The sequence below is a fragment of the Borostomias antarcticus genome (genome assembly GCF_949987555.1).
Source record: "Borostomias antarcticus genome assembly, chromosome: 12".
Lineage (NCBI taxonomy): Eukaryota > Metazoa > Chordata > Actinopteri > Stomiiformes > Stomiidae > Borostomias > Borostomias antarcticus.
This window is the reverse complement of record NC_140245.1, coordinates 5,862,130-5,883,020: the sequence shown is the minus strand read 5'-3', so window position 1 is coordinate 5,883,020 and position 20,891 is coordinate 5,862,130. Positions and strand designations below refer to the sequence as shown.

General features: G+C 43.3%; 1 protein-coding gene across 1 annotated transcript; it reads left to right on the top strand.

Moving 5' to 3' along the window:
* The first annotated feature begins 7,867 nt into the window (after positions 1–7,867).
* Positions 7,868–20,594, top strand: nr2f6a (nuclear receptor subfamily 2, group F, member 6a). The gene is made up of 5 exons (XM_084446696.1): positions 7,868–8,724; positions 8,958–9,519; positions 14,645–14,739; positions 16,035–16,619; positions 17,125–20,594. Exons 2-5 carry the CDS (start codon positions 9,248–9,250, stop codon positions 17,397–17,399), a joined length of 1,227 nt encoding a protein of 408 aa, XP_084302822.1. The 5' UTR covers positions 7,868–8,724; positions 8,958–9,247; the 3' UTR covers positions 17,400–20,594.
* Positions 20,595–20,891: the final 297 nt, after the last annotated feature.

Genomic DNA, 20,891 nt, shown 5'->3' with positions numbered 1-20,891 from the left:
CAACGTGTAGGCCTATAGTGGACACCAGGAATACTTGGAAATCAGAGAGAACCAAATTCAGAATGGGCACTTGTACAATGTCAGCCCAAGGAGCATAATTGGATTCATAAATTATACAATTTAACCACAAATGACAGGTAGCCTACTGTATTAGATATAGGGATGGACTCTAAATGGTCTTTGCCTCCATCTGTGGAGACCAATTTAGTCACCTCTTTATTTTGTTATCCAGTTATTGAAACACACTTTCAACAAGGGCTGACATGATTCAAGATTCCAAATTTACAAAAATTAAAATTGTACAAATTAAGGCAAAACACAACAAGTACCCTTTCTATAAATAGGCTATACAATTAAGATGGGATGGGATAGATAAAGGTCTGGATGGATTATGTACTCGCTAGGCTATATGAATAATAAATAGGCCTAATTATACAACGGGTTAGTTCCGCCCTCGCAATCTGATTGACTATAGTCTATACCACGGGCAAAGCTTTACCGTTCCATGTGAAATATTAGGCTTCTGCGCAAGGGCGTAGGTTTGGTTTCAACATTGGTAGGGACCATATAACAGTGTAGCCTGCATACACAATTTTTGCTGGGGACGAGAGGTTAAACCTCTTAAATATTCTTATATTTATGAAATTGAATAATACCAATACAATGTTCTTAGTGTATCACATCCTGCCTGCAGCTGCGTCCCTCCACTCTCTCTCGACTTCTGCTGCTGCTGCGTCCCTCCACACTCTCTCTCTCTCTTGGTTGCTGCTGCGTCCCTCCACTCTCTCTCGGCTGCTATCTCCGCTCTCTCTCTCTCTACTGCTGTTTCATGCAAAAAAATGATTTTATTAAAATTGAGATTTTCATAGGATTTTTAAACTGACATTCAACTCATACATTGATATATCTGTCCATTAGGGGAGTCACAAAATACCAGACAGTAGGCAATACCTATTGTGAAATTCCACAATCCTGGATGCCTAGTTCGATACCATAGTTGGGGGAAAAAAAATACTTCAACATACACTACTTTGTTTAAAACACCCTCCAGCCAATATAGTAAGAGGAAAATTATGAGATTCCAGTTGGCAAGTATACGTTAGCTAATAACTGTAGGAAACCAGGCTACACAGGGACAGGCTTGTATAAAGAACTACAGACCTGAGCCCTCATAAAACTAACGTTAAGAGCTCTCACGGGCTGGCTAACCTCTAGATAACTATGAGTATTCAGTTTCCCCTATAATTGTAACAAGAACCCCTGTCAGGCTAAAACAATGTATTTATTTTTATATCAAAACTTACGACTTTATCACTGACATTTTTTAGCATAAGTTAATGGGAGTTTAATATGGTGAAAATTAGCATCACGTCTAGCTGGCTTTGACAAAGCTATAGTTAGCTAATAGCCTATCGGCTAGTATTCAATGCTGACACTAACAGTCGTTAGTTGTAAGGAGGCCGTGATGTCCCATTCAATTAAATCTCTGATGGGCAGCTAATGTATGATAATGTAATGGCTGCTGCAATCCTAATGTTACAGTATGATAGAAGCCATCTTAACAGTTCGCTAGCTAGCCAGAATCAGCAGTTGATAATTTGCCACAATGGAAAGACAAGTGATGTTAGTTTAGGTAACGTTAGCTAGCACCAACCTAGCTGGTTTTCATGTGGTTACTGCCTAACGTTAGCTACTTAGTTAACCAGTAGCTAGCTAACCTAGCTAACGCTAACGTTACTTACAGTTGCGGAGCAAAAGCTCCTGATATCCCTCATCCTCTTCAGAGGGCCTGATATCCCTCATCCTCTTCAGAGGGCCTGATATCCCTCATCCTCTTCAGAGGGCCTGATATCCCTCATCCTCTTCAGAGGGCCTGATATCCCTCATCCTCTTCAGAGGGCCTGATATCCCTCATCCTCTTCAGAGGGCCTGATATCCCTCATCCTCTTCAGAGGGCCTGATATCCCTCATCCTCTTCAGAGGGCCTGATATCCCTCATCCTCTTCAGAGGGCCTGATATCCCTCATCCTCTTCAGAGGGCCTGATATCTCTCATCCTCTTCGGAGGGGGAGGCGACATTGTGGTGGATGTACCTGAACGGCTGTCAGAATCACAACTGTGGCTTGCTGTCAGCGTCTGTCTGTAAGGCTGTTGGTCTTCAGATCCAGCAAAATGTAAAAAAATGCAATGATCTATCTTAGCCAAATGAGCCAATCAAACGTGAGTTTAAAAAATATCAAAATAATGGTGCGTTCGTTTATAACTGGGAGGTGGCAAATTGCGACTTGCTACTAGGAATGATTAAATAAAACACCGCATGAACTCGCACTTCCTCGTCGCAAATTCGGATATGTTTCTCAGCCCCCAGTTGCCCGCTGATGTCAAATTATCATATCATCATCGTATCATTCGCTATATATCGAATGCACACAGGTCAGTAGGTATTTTGCCACTTGCGACTTGCCACCTCCGACCACAAACGAATGCACCATAATACTGGGATGGCACATTCACGGTGGAGGAAAGGGGTAGGCTAACGGTCTAATATATAACTCCGAACAATGCAAACTAACTCACTCAAAATGGTACGGTCAATTCTGTCTTTCCAAACTATTGGAAGGTCATCTAAATTATCTAATATAACTGCACTCCAAAGATAATGCGAACAAGGTTGCTTAAAAGTTGGTAGGGACAATTTGGGCCTCCCAAAATGTTGGTAGGGACATGTCCCGACCGTCCATACGAAAACCTACGCCCTTGCTTCTGCGTCAATTATTAGGCTACTGCCTGTAAAAACGTTAGTTCCATAGGGAGGGAAAGTGAAAACATGCGCCCCTATCGGATTTGTTCCTATCGGAGACGAGTTTTAATGTAAACTCCCATAGACCGGATTTTCTAATAATTACTACGAAGCCATTTCGGTGAAGTTATAAAAACAAAAACTTGTGAGTGTCTTTACAGTAATAACCTACTAACCGTGAGAATTTCAAACAGTATTTCGCTTTCGAAATTGCTCCATTCCTCCAGTCAAAGTCAATGGAATTTAAGAAAAATATTTTCATAATTCGGATTGTGATTGAAAATCAACTATGATCACAGAATCAGAATCAATAAAGTTTGTCTCCAAGTATTTGCCGTTTAAGGCATTCTACTAACTTTTTGGTGTCGACCAAGATATAATTTTTCAAAAGACGTGTCTATGAGAAATCCAATTCATTCTCTCGGCATTAGGAACGCTACCACTAGGGGGCGATGAGGTTACTTTCCCTCCCTATTGCTCAACGGTCTGTTGGTTACATTACGGCAGAACCGTCTCTATATGACACTGCATTACGATTTCTCCTCAAGAAAAATCGAAACATTTCAATGTCAATTTTGAGTTGTTCGATCTGCCCTATAGCCTACCACTACTAAACCTACTATCTGGTTTATCGCCAGCACTTTTGCAACTCGCAGTTGCACAGCAAAAGTAGGCTACACTTCGTTCATGGCTAGCTAGGTTGGTCAGTATTAGTTTGGTTACTAGGGCGTAGGCTATAGGGAGGGAAAGTGAAAACATGCGCCCCTAGCGGATTTGTTCCTATCGGAGAGGAGTTTCAATGTAAACTCCAATAGACCGGATTTTCTAATAATTACTACGAAGCCATTTCGGTGAAGTTATCAAAACAAAAACTTGAGTGTCTTAACAGTAATAACATACTAACCGTGAGAATTACAAACAGTATTTCGCCTTCTTTCAAATTTTCGAAATTGCTCCATTCCTCCAGTCAAAGTCAATGGAATTTAAGAAAAATATTTTCATAATTCGGATTGTGATTGAAAATCAACTATGATCACCAGAATCAATAAAGTTTGTCTCCAGGTATTTGCCGTTTAAGGCATTCTACTAACTTTTCGGTGTCGACCAAGATGATTTTTCAAAAGACGTGTCTATGAGAAATCCCATTCATTCTCTCGGCATTAGGAATGCTACCACTAGGGGGCGATGAGGTTACTTTCTCCCTATTTGTTTGTAGCTTTGAAACTCCATAGCAAAGTGATAGTTTTATGAAGTAGGCTACTTTTCTTGGCAGAGTTCATTAAAATCGATATTAAGATGCTGAAATAGTCGGTATTTATCCCATAAATGTTTCCCGATGATGTAACCGCTGTATAAAAGCAATACACTCAAGGGTTGTGGTAGGCCTATATGACCAATATACCACGAGTTCTGGTTGACGGCACTCGTCTGAGCCTTGTGCCTATGACGGCAGCACAACCCGTGGTATATTGGCCATATACCACACCCTCTCATGAGTTACTGCTTCAATAACCCGATGGAGGTGTGGGGGCATGGGTGAGTTATGTACATGATATAGCTATAATAAATAAAATCCCGAGTGGGGCTTAGATAGAGTCATTCAGGAGCAGGATGCCTTGCGGGAATGAGCTATTCCTGAGCCTCTCAGTGCTTGCCATGTGATTGTGGTATCTCGACTAACCCGACCCCTAAGGCCCCGGCAACACACGTTGTATTTTGTTGTGTTTTGTCCGTATCCGTCAATTTCAATTAATTCTCTATGGAAACCATCCGGTGACGCACAGCGTAGATGACGCGTCCGTATGGATTCGATTTCCATCCAATTTGCCTGATAAAAAAAGTTAGCTGGAGTGTGGTCGGGGACTAACCCTGATCCCATTAACTCAGGCCTGCCGCATGTCTCTGCTCTGGATCACTCTGTCCCAGCTTCAACAAGGGGTACATTAAACATTTCATGAGCAAATATTGTCCCAGTCTTGATTTGGGCATAATATCAGATATTCACAGATATTATAACATCAAAACCAGATGATCAGAGTGGAGAGGCTTTCTCTCTGTCATTCTACTGTCTGATTGCCGCCACTGCAATGGCCAGTCATTCAGAGCGAACATGATGTTCATGATATTTAATGACCATAGCTCAGAGCAGCTGAGAGCAACTGCTGTCGGCTGGTGATACTCTGAAGGCCTGGAGATGTTCTGATTTATTACATTACATTACAGTCATATAGCAGACGCTTTTATCCAAAGCGACTAACAATAATTGCATTTAACGTAGGAAAAGCCAATGTACTACTACTTGCCAGAACTCACAAGTGCATCTTCTCTCTAAAACAAGTGACTAAGAGCATAGCCTAATCTAGTGCTGAAGGCAAAGAGCAAGAATAGCAATCTAAAGTACAGTTCAATACAATAAGTATCCACTCTGATCAAATCTATTCTGATATAATGCATATTGCCTTATCAGATCCGCCTAGACCCTCAATGTTTTTAAACACACACACACACACACCTGCCCTGTCCAGCAGATGTTGTCCTTGTGACTCAGACAAAGAGCCTTCTATTGTAACCAGTCTCTAGGGTGAGAGGTTGCCCTGCTCTCAGAGAGCAGCTGTCTCACCAGGTCAAACTGTTTGATGAAAACATTCTCCTCACCAACTGGGATTGTCCGTGATTAGTTTAAGATGAGACCTAGTTTCCTTATCCTTAGATGACACTGTGTTGTATGTAACTTTGTGATATTGTGTTCTCTATAATCAACTTCTCAGTGTGTCAGGGTTGTAGGATTCATAGCTGCTTTCTGTCATCCTTGCAATTTACAGGTTGAAACCTCTACAACCGTGCCCACCCTGACCCTAACAACCTTAACCATTCTACCCTAACAACCACGAACACCCCATCTCTGAACACTATCAATGAATGAAAATATCACGTTCCACTTACTGTATCAAATACTGAACTAACAGCTAGAGTCCTTTTCTGCAAGCCGCAATTTGGCCATGTTACAGAAAGAGTGATACAGCATAGTGTGTGTGTTTATTTGTGTGTGTGTCCTTATGTGTGTTACCAAGGCTAACAGCTATTTTTTCCACCTACACAAGTGTCTGGCAAAACCACTCACTTTGCCGTACCAGGTGCAAGGCCACAGTGGTCTTCACTCTCCTGTTTGGCAAACCGAGACAGAAGTGGACTTCGCTTCAAACCAGCCATTCCATTGCAGAAACTGCGACAGAACTTCAAACAACAGCACGCCAAGAGTTGGCCGGTACAGCCAACAATGTGCTTGCCGACAACCAAAGGGACAGAAACCCTTCCCTTGATCTCTGTAAGCGAAGAATCAGTCATGTTGTGTATAAGTGTTATGAGTCTTACTATGTGCAACTCCTGCACTGCTTGTTTGATATTTGCACCTCTCATGTTTAATCAATTCTGAGCTGGTTATGGTTACCGAAACTAGACATATTCATGTCTGCAACTGACCGGCCAACATCAGACACACAAATGTTACCCACTATTTTACAGGGTAAGTCAATATCAATAATTGCCTTCAGCACCATAAGAGAGAAGAACTGTCTAGCTCAAACTTCTTCACCCACACACACCACACGTTTACAGAAATATACAACAGCATTATTCAAATGGTAGGATTTTCTTTTTTGTCATAGGCTGTAATTGAAATCTAGGAAAGTGTTTTGTATGTGTGCCTCCATGCGTGTGTTTAAATGTGTTTGCTTTCGGCTGTCGGCTCAGTATCAGTCTTGGCAGTCTTGCATTACTGGATCCTTCACCAGGAGCAACCACATTCCTGACTCCTGGTTCAAAGGCCAAGTCAACCCACCCCCACACTCCAACACACACACACACACGCTCCAACACATTATTCACAGTGAGCCAAATTTGGAAGGCCTATCGCAGCCAACAATGGAGTTGACTGAAAAATCAACAGGCACACCAGTTTAATGAAAGGAATTTCATTAATCTTAGAAAACACCTATGACGAGCTATTAGCCACACAATAGACAGATTGTGATTCTCACAGCCCCAGAACAACACATACACACACACAAGTCAGGGGGATGAGTTGGTTAAGGAATGTTAACATTATCAGGGCAAGCCAGAAAGTAACATTGGTTAACGCTTCTGAAATCGAACTTGTAGATGGCTTAAAAACCCCTTCAAACTCAGCAATTCACTCAGCATGTTGGGCTGATATAGTCTTGCCTTGGTGAGATGGGATACTGTATGTTACCACCACACACAGTGGGGGCCTAACAATGGTTTTATTGGAAAGAAACAAGGATCACAGTGTAGGTGTATTAAGAAGGCTAACAATATATTACAACAATGAAAAGTAATGGTTAGAATTTGGAGTATATGCTTTATACATGTAGTTATCAACATTACAAAGAATGTATTCAAAAATACAAATTAACATCTACAGCTTTGCTTAACTCGACAAAATGTCATAAGTCGAACTCATAGCTTGGTGATCAGGTAGGTAGGTAATTAGGTAGGTAGGTAATTTAGGTAGCTATACTTCATTGATCCCCAAAGGGAAATTACGGATGGTAGCCCTATCTTGTACATAAGACAAATAAAGATTGTCCTTGATGATCCTTGAACTGAGACCATACTGTGGGAAGACTGCTATCTGTCTGTAGATTGGTCTGGATTATCTCTGACCCTGTGCCAGAGTCAGGCCTTGGGGTCAGGCCATTCTCTCTGAAGAGAAACTCCACATTCTTGTGTGTGTGTGGGTGTGTGAATGTGTGTGTGTGTGTGTGTGTGTATGTGTGTGTGTGCGTGCGTGCGTGCGTGTGAGTGAGCAGCCCCCACAACCACTCTGCTCTTTGACTCAATGTCCATATAAGGCAGTCGGTACCATGGCAACCACAGGGCTTGAATAGCAGTGTCAAATCCCTGAGCACACACACGGCCCCCTCCCCCTCCTCACACACTCCCTCCCTCTCCCGTGTCTCACACACACACACACACACTCACGCGCGCACACGCACACGGAGCAGAGGCTGCGAAAAACAGGGAGAGAAGGAAGGGAGGTGAGGAAGAGGCGGGCAGACCGAGAGTGAGAGGACGCTCTGTTGTTGTTTAGATCCCTACCCGTTTTTTTATTTTTATTTATCTTAATTTAATTCATGGACTCTGGAACCAGAGGGGGGAGTAGAAGAAGAAGACTGGTCCCTTCCCCCCCGTTCGCCTGCTCAACCACGGGCAAGCGTAGGCTACTCGCTCACACACACAAGGACGGAAGGAGGGAGGGAGCACAGGGCTAGGCCTCTAGCCGTTGGTTCTCAGTGGGCAAGTACCCTACTGACAATAGACTGAAGGAGGAAGCAGCCCGCGTCTGTGCTTAGAGAGCAGCTAGCGTAGCTAGCTAGCCTTCTGAGGGCCACACAGGACAACAGCTAGCCAACTTAGCATAGCCTTCCCAGGACTACGTGAGCACACGGGTGTGGAACCAACCAAACTGGGGCCACGGGAAACGACACTTCTGCTTCAAAGAGAAAGAGTTACTTCCCGTAGCTGGGGATGATTCTGGGGTGCTGGTTTTTTGTCTGTGATTTAGGACGTTTCCACCTAGATCGTTTAGCTGGGACTAAACACTAGCTCGTTGTGTGCATTGAGCTTGAGCATACAGTCCCACGAAGAGAACGTTAGCAAAACAACCGTCCAGTTTTGCTAACGTTAGTGGTTGACCTGGAAGAGACTTTGCGAGGCGTAATGTTGTCGTTGCTGAAAATACTAGTGGTAAATCCTGCGCTGGCGGTGCTGTGCCTCGACTCTCCGGATCAAAGGCTAATCGAGGAACGAGAAGAGTCGACGTTCTAGCAGCCTGTCTGAGTCCTAGCAGCCTGTCTCAGTCGGGGAAGCCATCGATAGCCGACTGTATGACTGCTGTAACTGAGGTAAGCACACACGGATTTTTAGAGTGACTTATCTTTAATTTTCTGATATAAGAGATATAACAGTGCTGTGTAGGACCAGGAAGAGGGGTGGTCTCCGGGCATGTGCTGAGGGCAAACTAGCCATGTTGCTACACAGACCGTGAGACTCGATGCCTCATACAACCAGTTGCTATGTGCTGAAGGTGGTTGTTTTTAAGAAGGTGTCAGTTTGATTCATTGTTTCCTTTCTAAAGGCTTCAGGTCTGAGGTGCAGAAGACCAGGCATCTCAGGAATCGGGCCCAAGAAAAACACTAAAGGAGTGAATAATAATAGAATAAATGAAAAAAGAAGAAGAAAAAACTATCATAGACACCTGAGACAAGAGTTTCTCAACTGAAACGTGAAACTATTTCCAGAGGAGGAGCCCCCCCACCCAAATATTCTACATTGTTTGTCTTGGGCCTGCCTGCCCACTAGATAGCCTCCCAACCAGCTTCTGGGGCTTCCTGCCCAGCATTCCTCTTAAGGTCTGAGAACCAAGCTATGGCAATGGTGAGTGGGGGGTGGGGAGATCCCAATGGGGGCACAAATGGCCTGGGGGAAAAGAGCTACCTGAGGGGGCAGGAGGAGGAGGAAGGCTCTCCCCAGGCCGGGGGCAGTGACATGGAGGCTGGGGACGAGGACAAAGCCTGCGTGGTGGACTGTGTGGTGTGTGGAGACAAGTCCAGCGGGAAGCACTACGGTGTGTTCACCTGCGAAGGCTGCAAGAGCTTCTTCAAGAGGAGCATCAGGCGCAACCTCAACTATACCTGCAGGTGAGGGGTGCACTGGGTTACTAACTGTCTTGTTAATTGAATGTTTGAATTCAAACACTGACAGTTCAAGGTAAATCTATCAATGTCACCTGTAATTTGGTTCCAGTAAAAAAACAAAACATGTAGCCTGTATGTAAGGATGTGACGATAATGGGTCATCATTAGGCCCTAAGTAATTAACGGTGATAATAATCATAATAACTACCACACATTCCACAAAAAATAATCCTCCCAATCCTTAGTCTACTTGGTTTATTTTCCAGGACATGATTTAAAACCTTTTGCAAACTTCCTGGTTAAATGGTACTCATTTGCTCAGGTTAATTAGAACCACAACCTGGTAATTACAATTAAATACTGAAGTTAGTTAGTTAGTCAACAAGTTATTAAGTTTACATACTGATGGATACTTTTAGGATCAGGCATAGGTTACATTCTGAAATACTTTAGAGAAGTACAAACATATGCTATGGTTTTTACTGTACTCGTATGAAAGATGGAGTCCATTAATATGAAAGATTTTAAACGTAAAACTGCTCTCGGAAATGTGATTCACAGCAAAGCTTGCGAAGGCTCACTCGATATAGGATTGATTGAGTTCTGCTTCAGATGATCAATGTGTGACGCCTTCTTCAGATAACTCATAGTTTAAGAAGTTGTAGAATGTGTCACAAAGGGGCAAGGTGGCCTACTGCTGGGTGGACACCAAGTTCCTTTCCATTTCAGCCCAGTGTGAATCTAAAACTGATGGAGAGCAATCTCAATATTTGATACAGTCCCTTAGTCTATTATGGATGTCCCAGCTGTAAGGAATGCAATTTGCTGAAGTGAGTCATTCACTTAGCCTAACAAGCGCAAAGTGCCTGTTCAAAATGCTTTTTATCATGACATAGTTGCATCTCCCCATCAATTCATAAGCTAAAGAGAAAAACAATATTTAGCTACTTACATTCAATACCCTTGGAAATTATCCATGTGAAGTTGTCCGATTGATGTTTCATCTAAGATAGCTAGCCAAAACAGTGACATAATGTGAATGCTTTTCAATCTGTGACCCACTTTCTCTTTGCCGTCAAGTGCCATGCTTTGCTGCAGCATTAGTCATTCATTTGCTCATTAAGTACATAGTGCAATTCCTGTTTAAAAGAGAGTGGTCCTTCCATTCCAGTATGAAGTACTGTACAGCAAGCCTGTGTGTGCTTGAAAGAATCCTGATTGATGTCCCCCTGTTGCATTCAAATTGAAGTAGCTAGCTAGTTAGCTACCTTAAATGGCAATGTGAACATTTATAACTCTGTCTACAACATAGCTACTAGGGCTGTCCCGAATACCATTTGACAGGCTTCACGTACTCGTTGGTGGGAACAAGCGAATACCGAATAGTATTTATTTTCAACCCCTAGGTGGCAGCATTGCATACTCTATATCTATCGGTGACGAGCTGAGCAATGCGCCAGAGAGTCATTCCCTTGTTGTCTAACCTTTGTTTAGTTTGCTAGCTGAGTATTTATTCATTATTTAATCTTGTGTGGGTTTATTTTATCATGGCTTGTTACTGTGTCAGTTTGCACTTCCAAGTTAAGGTTTAATTTTTGCATTCTGGCTACATCCATTAACTATTGAAAACCACTTCCAATTTGATTTTATTAAAATATATTTTCTACCACGATAAACTACAGCTGATGGTAGCCTACCAAAATTATTCAAAACCCAAAATGGCTTAAAAAACGTTTCGCGCTGTTTGCTAGTACCAAATGCAGACTACAACATCCTAGTCCGTGTTTTGCTTGCTCCAACTCTCGCCCCACCAACATTGCATCCAATGTAACATTACAAGTAGCTTGCTCTGAACGTTAGCTACGAGACTTGCTTACCCTGACCAGTCAAAGAACTACTACCAAGACTAATTTGGCTAATGGTAACTAGCAAGATAAGATGGCTAAAGTACATGTAGCGTCACTTTTTTAAAAGTAATTCTCTCTAGGCTAGGTTAATATCCTGAATGACAATTCCCAATATTGTTCACACAAAAGACCGGAATCAATCGAATTACAGAAAGTAAACATTGTATACAAGTGACTAAATAAATATATTGAGCTTTGAAAGGTAGTTTTTACTTTTTAGTTTTACTGTTTTCTCTCAGGTGAAGTCCGTCCATACAGAGCCTTCGAGACGAGCATGTTCTCACTTTCGACTGTATCACGGCTATACGCAGCATTCGCTAATATCATTCCACAGCAGTCACACTGATGGTTGCTGGCAGAGACATATCTGCACTCTGCAGAATTTTTTTTTCCAATCGGCCTCATGAGCACAGAGATCGGCCTATGCCGTTTACCTCAAAAGGGTATCATATCGGCCTGATTAATCGGCCGGCCAATTGATCGGTCCACCTCTATCCAAGACGCCGGAAAAGATGTTCGCTTTATTATTTCTCATTATTTCTTATTACATTTATTAAATAACTGTGCCACAAGGCAACATATTACACCACTGCACTGCCTTGGGTCCTGAGCAATACAACCTGCCAAATGTCAACTTCATACATTGCCCTGTTCTCAATATAATCATGACAGATTATGACTAATTTAAAGGCCCTACGAGGAGTTTCGGGAAGCGGAAGTGTTTTCCGCCCCAAAAGACCACATTTCCATGAACCTCCCCGCGCACTATCGTAAACCTTAGCTACCTGAGCCGGGTGTTTTGAAGACAGAACGATGGCCACCGACGAGGTAATTACATGGGTCTTACTAGTAACGTTACTTTTGACAATATAACGGTCATATTTGCTCGCGCTGTCTCTTGTCGGCGGCATAGGCTACTGCAGTAAATCGTTTCGTCATTCCAAGGAAGTTCTGAATGACCCGACCACGAAATAATAATCTAAAACTAAACTACATAGAAGAAACAACATTTGTCTAAAATGGACACATAAACAAGTCTGGGTAATGTAGATTCACCCACATTCAAATGAGACTTTCATAACCAAAAATAAACTCCTCGGGGTCCCTTTAAGAGAGATGCAATTGACACTGGCCCAAAGCAGTGTGTGTGTAGTCAATTGATATTCCTACCTATTGTTTTTTGTTATCGTATTGTTCAGTGTTGTATTTTTAGCTGTGACCTTCAGGATTCAAGATCTGTTTATTAGCCATATGAAAAAATTAAGGGATCATCACAGTATAACACAGAGTCAATTTAACTTATTTGATATCGTTAGGAAGCGTAATGTTTGATTGGGAATCAATTTCCCCTGCTTTGGTGCAAATGAAAGCGACAACAGGCGGACAGGAGAGGAAACAGCAAGACGGTAGTGACGAGGGCACTAGCAAAATGCTAAACTAGAGAAAAATTATTCAGGAAGGATAAGGAGAGAGAAACGACCTGTGGCCACCAGCTGCAAAACCATTTCCTTTTTGGAGGATTGTCTTTCTGTTGCCTCTACTGTCCACCTGTTGACACTTTCATTTGCACTAAAGCAGGTGAAATTGATTCACAATTGTTTACGCTTCCTAACTGGACAGATAGATATCCCAGATGTTATCCCAGTCAGTGTTATACTGTGATCATTAATTGTTCCCTTAATTTTTTGGAGCAGTATATACGGTTTACACATATAAGGAATTTTTCTAGGGTAATGGTGCATTCACTGATGGAGACAACATTAGACAGGGTGCAGGACAGGACAGTGCAAAGACATGACAATGCAAATACAATATATAGGTCGGTCGGGCCACAAAAAGGTCCACAAAGGTACAATGCTGCCGTTGTCCACAAAAGCCTTGTGGCACCATAGCTCCTACTAATCCAGTAATTGGACAAGAGAGGAGGAGATTCAGCCAGGTTGAAAATTATTGTAGCTTACTCTATAGCTTTTACATGGTCACAGCTAGTGCAAATTTGCACTTGTTATATTTGTATTGTCTTGTGCTGTCTTTTGTAGGGCTGTCCCAAATACCATTTTACAGGCTTTGAATACTCTTTGGTGTTTCAGAACGAGTACCCGAGTACTGGTTCTATCCTGTAGGTGGCAGCGTTGCATAGTCTATTATTAAGCCTTCATAACATAGTTATGACTGAATGAGCATTTTGATTAGACAGGCCCCCTATAACAACTTCTAAAGTTTGCTCAGAACGTGAGGCGATAACTATGCTAACGAGTCAGTGTCAGTTAATTAGACTACCTGGCTAGCAAAGATGGAATGATATAAACCCATGCTTAAAATAAGAGGTAACTTAGTTGTAATTTTCACATGTTCTGTAGCCTAAATGTTGTGTATACAACACAAAGTGTTACTCACGTAGGTCTTGTGCTAGCCAACTCAGATTTGCTGTGCTTGTTAACATGCATTATCCTAAATGAGATTTTACATTTCTATTTTACGAATTTCCTATTAACTGCTATGTCTAAAAAGTAATTCGCTGACAAAATGTATTGCAGTTTGAGCCAATTTAGCTAAATTTTGTTGTAAAAAATGAAGCTCAAAATACGGAATTGAGTTTCGAAAACCAACCTACCAAACAAATAGTGGAATTCTCGAATTACTCGGGCCAGCCATAGTCTTTTGATTCATATTGTTTGGGCAATCTCCCATAGAACATCTGTGATATTATATTTTGTAATATTAGATATGGCAGAAAATATGTCAAACTCCCTTGAAATGTGATCTAATGATTTGATCTGAAGATAGAAGACATTGCTATGCTAGCCATCCTTACGGTTATCTCCTACATTCTCCACTCCTGAAATAACATGAGAGCATCAATATTAATGCTCATGACTATGTGACATAGATATTTATATAATTAGTGAAATCGGCTTCTACTACATTCAAATATTATTACAATTAAGAGGCTTATTTTGTCCTTGATCACGTTTATTGCTGCAGCTATTTATATCCATCTGCATTAGAGTAAAACCCATTGTGCAATCATTCAGTCACATTGCCAGGGGATTCAGAGGCTAAAACCTGACTAATCTCTTCTGAGGTAATATATACTCTGGAAGAGTCAAGGGCCAAGAGGCCTGTGAGGACACAGCCGGAGAAGGGTACGGGTCTTTGTCATTGTGATAATCTTCAGGATTAACATAAGAATCACAATCTATGCACTGGATCTCTTTCAGGTCAAACAGAGAATGTCAGATTGACCAGCACCATCGTAACCAGTGCCAGTACTGCCGTCTGAAGAAGTGTTTTCGCGTGGGCATGCGTAAAGAAGGTACCTACTTATCCCTGTCCTTGTCTTACTTAACAGTTTGTTAAGTAAGACAACAACATGAAGCTGTATCTCCACATGCATGGATTCATTGATAACATGATTTTAATTATTTTTTCATGTCAGTCTTGTCTTGTCAGAGGATTTTAGATCATTTTAATCACCTGTTTCAAAGGGTTCAGCTCACTTCATAATTCCTTTGTCATACACTGTGTATAGAAGCTAGTTATATATGAGCAGCCATGTTGTTCTTGGCTATTCAATATGAGATGATGTTCAATAACATGTTACCTCCTGATTGCCCAACACATGTCTCTGTATCCCTGTTGCTTTACATTGATGTTGTGTTTTACTGTTGGTTGGTTTAGTCGCATCACATCCTGAGAAACTCATAACCCAAATTAACTGGCCTTCTTAGATGGGAATGACAACTTCGCAGAAATGTTAAGATGGGATGCTCAATGCAGCTTCCAGCTGTGTCCTTCCACTGATCAAAGGATCAAAAGCAACATTTTTAACATTATAATTCAACATTCCATGACTTAAGAGTAAGGACAGAATGGGTGGCAGTCTATGTGTAATGAATAATTCATCATTCACAAAATATTTCTCACAGAATGCAAATTGTAGCAGATCTACATAAGATAAGAGTTACTGACACTTCTCTCAAAGTAAAAATTATGCACCCACTGTATTGATACTCTGGCTGTAAGCTTGAACATTATAATTTGTTACAGGAATGTTCTGTTTCATCAAATCAAATAATCCAGTCATTCCTCTTCGTATACTTACAAGTGGTGAATCTGAAAAGAAAGGCCATTTGGACACTTCTAGTTCTGCAAACTCTTTCAGAGGATAACTGAAAGAAAAATACATTGAAAATCTAAGGGAACACAGTCCTAGCTAATGTCTTGTGTTTTATTTCTGGAGCTCCATTCCTGCATCTCTGTTGAGCCTCCATTGTGCTCTCCCTAATCTACAGTTTGAAGGCTCGAATCCAACCAAGGCTGCTTGTTGTATAATCGGCCATACCTCTGACTGAGAGCATGTCCAACTAATTTTCAACTTCTTCTCCTCCCTCCTCCTCCTCCCTGCCTCCCCTCTCCTCCTACTCTCTCCCTCCCCACTTCTCTTAACCCCAAATTCTAATCCCTTCTGTCATCCTTTCTCCCTGGCCTTTCTGAACCCCACCCCCGACACTACCAATCGACCCTAATCCCCACCGCCCCCTTCTCACTTCCTCCTCTCCGACCACCCTCCCTCCCCCCCTCCCCCTTGTCCCCCCATCCACACTTCAGCAGTTCAGCGCGGGCGTATCCCTCCCTCACACTCTAGCCTGAGCCCCTCCCTCACCCCAGTAGGGGGCGCCAGCGGCCTGGGAGGAGGCGACTTCTACAACAACAACGGCGGCGGCGGAGGCCAGCCCGTCTCCGAGCTCATCTCCCAGCTGCTGCGCGCCGAGCCCTACCCCAGCAGCCGCTACGGCCACCAGTACAACCAGCAGGGGGCAGCCGGGGGGGCGGGCGCCTCCATGGGCATCGACAACATCTGCGAGCTGGCCGCCCGCCTCCTCTTCAGCACCATCGAGTGGGCCAGGAACATCCCCTTCTTCCCGGAGCTGCCCGTGTCGGACCAGGTGGCGCTGCTGCGGCTGAGCTGGAGCGAGCTGTTCATCCTGAACGCCGCCCAGTCCGCCCTGCCACTGCACATGGCGCCGCTGCTGGCCGCCGCCGGCTTCCACTCCTCCCCCATGTCGGCGGAGAGGGTGGTGTCCTTCATGGACCAGGTTCGCGTGTTCCAGGACCAGGTGGAGAAGCTCAGCCGGCTGCAGGTGGACTCGGCCGAGTACAGCTGTCTCAAGGCCATCGCCCTCTTCTCCCCGGGTGAGCTGGACCACAGGCTTGTTACCCAACGAGCTACAAGCGAGACACTCTAATGAGAAATGACGAGGGTTTAGAGCAGGATTTAGGAGCTGCATGCTGAGGTGATTGGCCGGTTTGTCCGAGCTTTAGATCCGTCTCTAGACCTTTCATCTATCTATCGACTATAAGGGCATCTACATGACTGATTGTATCCTGGCAGATGCAGAGTCTGTCGGTGTTACATGTGTTTCTAAGCCGTGACGACAAAGTCCAACCATATGAGTGCTGTTAGCTGTGAGAAGACCTTCCTCTCCTGGCATAGTAATGGAAATGCGGGGAATAGTTATAAAAAGTGTAGGTTTCATTTAGAGCCACGTACATTTAGCTTTGAATGTTAATACTGGCATTGAAACGCTTGCTTGAGACACGCACACACAACTTTAGAAAACGATCGACATTTTCCACATGAAAGGGAATGTGTTAGAACCTGTACTTAAACCTTCCCTCCCCGCCCTTTCTGCTCCAGATGCGTGCGGACTGACGGACCCGGTCCACGTGGAGTCTCTGCAGGAGAAGGCCCAGGTGGCCCTGACCGAGTACGAGAGGATGCAGTACCCCAGCCAGCCACAGCGCTTCGGCCGCCTGCTGCTCCGCCTCCCCGCCCTGCGCGCCGTGCCCGCCAGCCTGATCTCCCAGCTCTTCTTCATGCGTCTGGTCGGCAAGACCCCCATCGAGACGCTCATCCGCGACATGCAGCTCTCCGGAAGCTCCATCAGCTGGCCCTACGTCCCAGGACAGTAGCCCGCGAGAGGAGCCTCCCCCCTCCTGGGCTGTGACGGCCGAGGCCCCCTCCCGGATGACTCATCGCAACCCATCTGTGTGGACCCGTGGCCAGCTGGACCTCTTATGTACTATGCCGCCCTTCCTGAACAGTGCCGTCTGCATCCATACCTGCCCACCCGAAACCAAGTCTGGTGCCAGAACCTGCCCGGCCCACCAGGCCACATCATCCACATGCCATGGGGATTAAGGAGCAGTGTTTTTTAGTCTCTGAAAGTCATTGCATTGTCCTCTGCTGGCTACATCCACACAGACAGGCCTATACCAGAGGATATCACCAAAGTCTATCATGTCACCCAGAGAAGGGTTAGAGAATGATTGGCAGGTATGGAAAAATGGACTAATAGACGGTCTCCATGTGTGTCAGAGACACAGGGTTCCCACGGTCATGAAATCCCTGGAAAAGTGTTGAAATTAGAAAAAGTTTTCCAGGCATGGAAATGGTTTGGAATTAACAGAACGTTTGAGCATAAAAATCTCAAAACATTTCTAACGTTACGCAAAATACAGTACGTTCATTGTGTTACTGATTTAAAATCGAGTGCAGTGCTGCGCAGGCTGAGTGAGCGTTGAAATGCTTACATTCACTTAGCCGATGCAAGATTAGTGGAAAGAATATGGGTGCCATAATCAGGCGCACTCAAGTGCTCTACACTCTGCCCTAGGATAGATGGTGTAGCAAAAATGGCACGGAATATGGAATGGAATTCTGAGTACCGTTTGTGAACACACAAAGGCATTCCATTCCATGTACCATGCTTGTTTTGCAGGGTGCCCACGCGTCCTGGAAAACCTGGAAAAGAGGTGACCAATTTCCAGTCATGGAAAATGAGAGAAAAAGTAAAATGTCCTGGAAAATTGTTTTTTTGTCCTGGAAAATTATTTCAACATTCTCCTATTTTTCTTTAGCTGAGAACGAGCTACTAGGCTATCAGAGCTCCCCAGGACGGATAACATTGCCATCTGAAAGGGCGAAAGTTATTTTCAGGAACATTCAAATGGTAGTTTATGGACGAGAGTATTTTGAATAGCAAGTGTTAATTTAGTCACACAAAAAAAGGCAGGGACTATTCTGACAGCGTCTTTTTGTATTGATTCAATGTAGTGGTGTACCGTTTTCAAAAGTCCCCTTCACTACATGAAACAACAACAAGCAAGTAGTCTCACATAGCCAAACCTATCTCCACACTTCGTTTACGTTGTGCCAGCGCTGGAGAAAGGTCTGTCTGGACTCATTACCATTTGGGGGAGAATCTCCCATCACCACTGATTGGCCGACCACATGAATCGGGCAGTAATTAATGAATGACGAGGCTTATCCCCAAAACCACAATGTAATCATAGTAGGCTACTTTGTTACTAATACTACCAACTATTATCAATCGTCCTCCTTTCTAGGAATATGGGTGTGGCATTGTCCCAACTCACAGCTTGACAATAGCTTGACAACGGCGTTAGTCCCTCCCTTGGCGCTGATTGGCTAATCGTTAGAACCCATGATGCTCGCATTGGGTCAATGTGATACTTGGGAGAAACAGCTGTTTCATGTAGCAACACCAGATCAAGAATCAGTCAACTTTGGTTGAGGCTAGTCTTAGGGCAGAGCACACTGACTTTTAAACTACTTAAATAAAGTCATGGAAATGGGGTAAAATATTATGAAAGAGTTTTGAAAATTCATGCGTAAAAATGTGTGGGAACCCTGGAGACAGGACAACCTGACAGTGTGAAATCATTCACAGGACTCTCGCTGCTGTTGCATTTGAGTCATCTAAATACATTTTTTTAAAGCCACAGTGAAATGGTCTGATACCTCACCAGGCATGGGAACGCTTTATGTGATCACTCCCTAACTGGACCTCTGTAAGTGTGCAGCTGCTGTTTCACCATAAGCCGCCTTCTCCATCATAACAAACCCGTTTAACCCTAACCACCTCTATCATGACAAACCCATTTAACCCTAACCATCTTCTCCATCATAACAAACCCGTTTAACCCTAACCGCCTTCTCTATTATGACAAACACGTTTAACCCCAACCGCCTTCTCTATCATAACAAACCCGTTTAACCCTAACCATCTGTATCATGACAAACCTGTTTAACCCTATCCGCCTTCTCTATCATGACAAACCTGTTTAACCCTAACCATCTCTATTATGACAAACCCATTTAACCCTTACTATCTCTATCATGACAAACCCATTTAACCCTAACCACCTTCTCTATCATCACTTAACTGCCTGACCTTTTTCCATGACCTGGAGCAGTAGAATGACTCACACCATGGGCACTAGACAGTTCTATTTTATTCATACACAAACTGATAGTTCAAACTTTCAATTTCTTGTCCAACTAAACTGATAACTGATGATGACAACTGCAGCCGATTGTGAATATTGTGATATGATGACTGCAGCCGACATGCTGACATGTGACAGACGTTATGGCCAAATGGGTTAGTTGTGACTTGACCATGCTGGAAAGCCACGACAACCAACACGACATGACAAGCGATCTGAGTTGATCTGACTGTGTACCATATAAGACTGAACACTGGGTTAGTTATTGAATATTTCTGAGGCAAAGTTGTCCTGGTGCATGTTGACATTTTGTTTTTGATTCGCTTTGAATTGTATAATTACACGGGCTAGATGATGAATTAGGTCTTTTTCTAAAGTTGGGTTCATTAGTTATTTTTTAACTTTGATGTTTTACATAAAAATACCTCTGCCATCCACTGAGATGTCACTAAGACTCGCTAGTCTCCATGGCAACTTGAATGCCACTTCAGCAGCAGAACATGGGCGTCCCCCACCAGTGTCACAGCAGCTCTGCTCTACACTGAGGGGACCTGGGAGAGGCTGTCACGGACGTGCAGCCATGGGACTGTGCTTCAAGGCTACGATGCCAAAACATCACACTACCTGTGAGAGAGACCGAGGGAAAGGATGGGCCGGACGTCTTACTAACAACTAGAATTTACCTCACCAAGCTCTGGCCTTCACAAAAAAAGTGTGTTGGTATTCTTACTCTCTCTCTCACACACACGCACACACACAGTGTCACCAATAATATTTACAAATTATAAATGTGCTATTAATGTTTTACTATCTTTGTGTTGCGGAGTTTAGTTTTCATGTGTATGAAAGCATTATTAAAAGGCCAAAATCAGAAGGTGAATGTTTGTCCATGATTTCTCCACTGTCATGTCATAATCAAATCCATAGAAGGATCACTGCCACAAACACATCAGACACCTGCAGTTAGAGAACAGGAAGAAAGATGGTTCACTCACTTTGGTGCATCAGTATTGGACAATATTGTATTTCAACTGGACAGGATATCGCATTACAATTTGTTGAATTATTTTTGAATACCTACAAAACAATGTAATTTTCTTCAAAAACATTTCATGTGGAAAAGTAAATTACATTTAAAAGTAACATACCTTT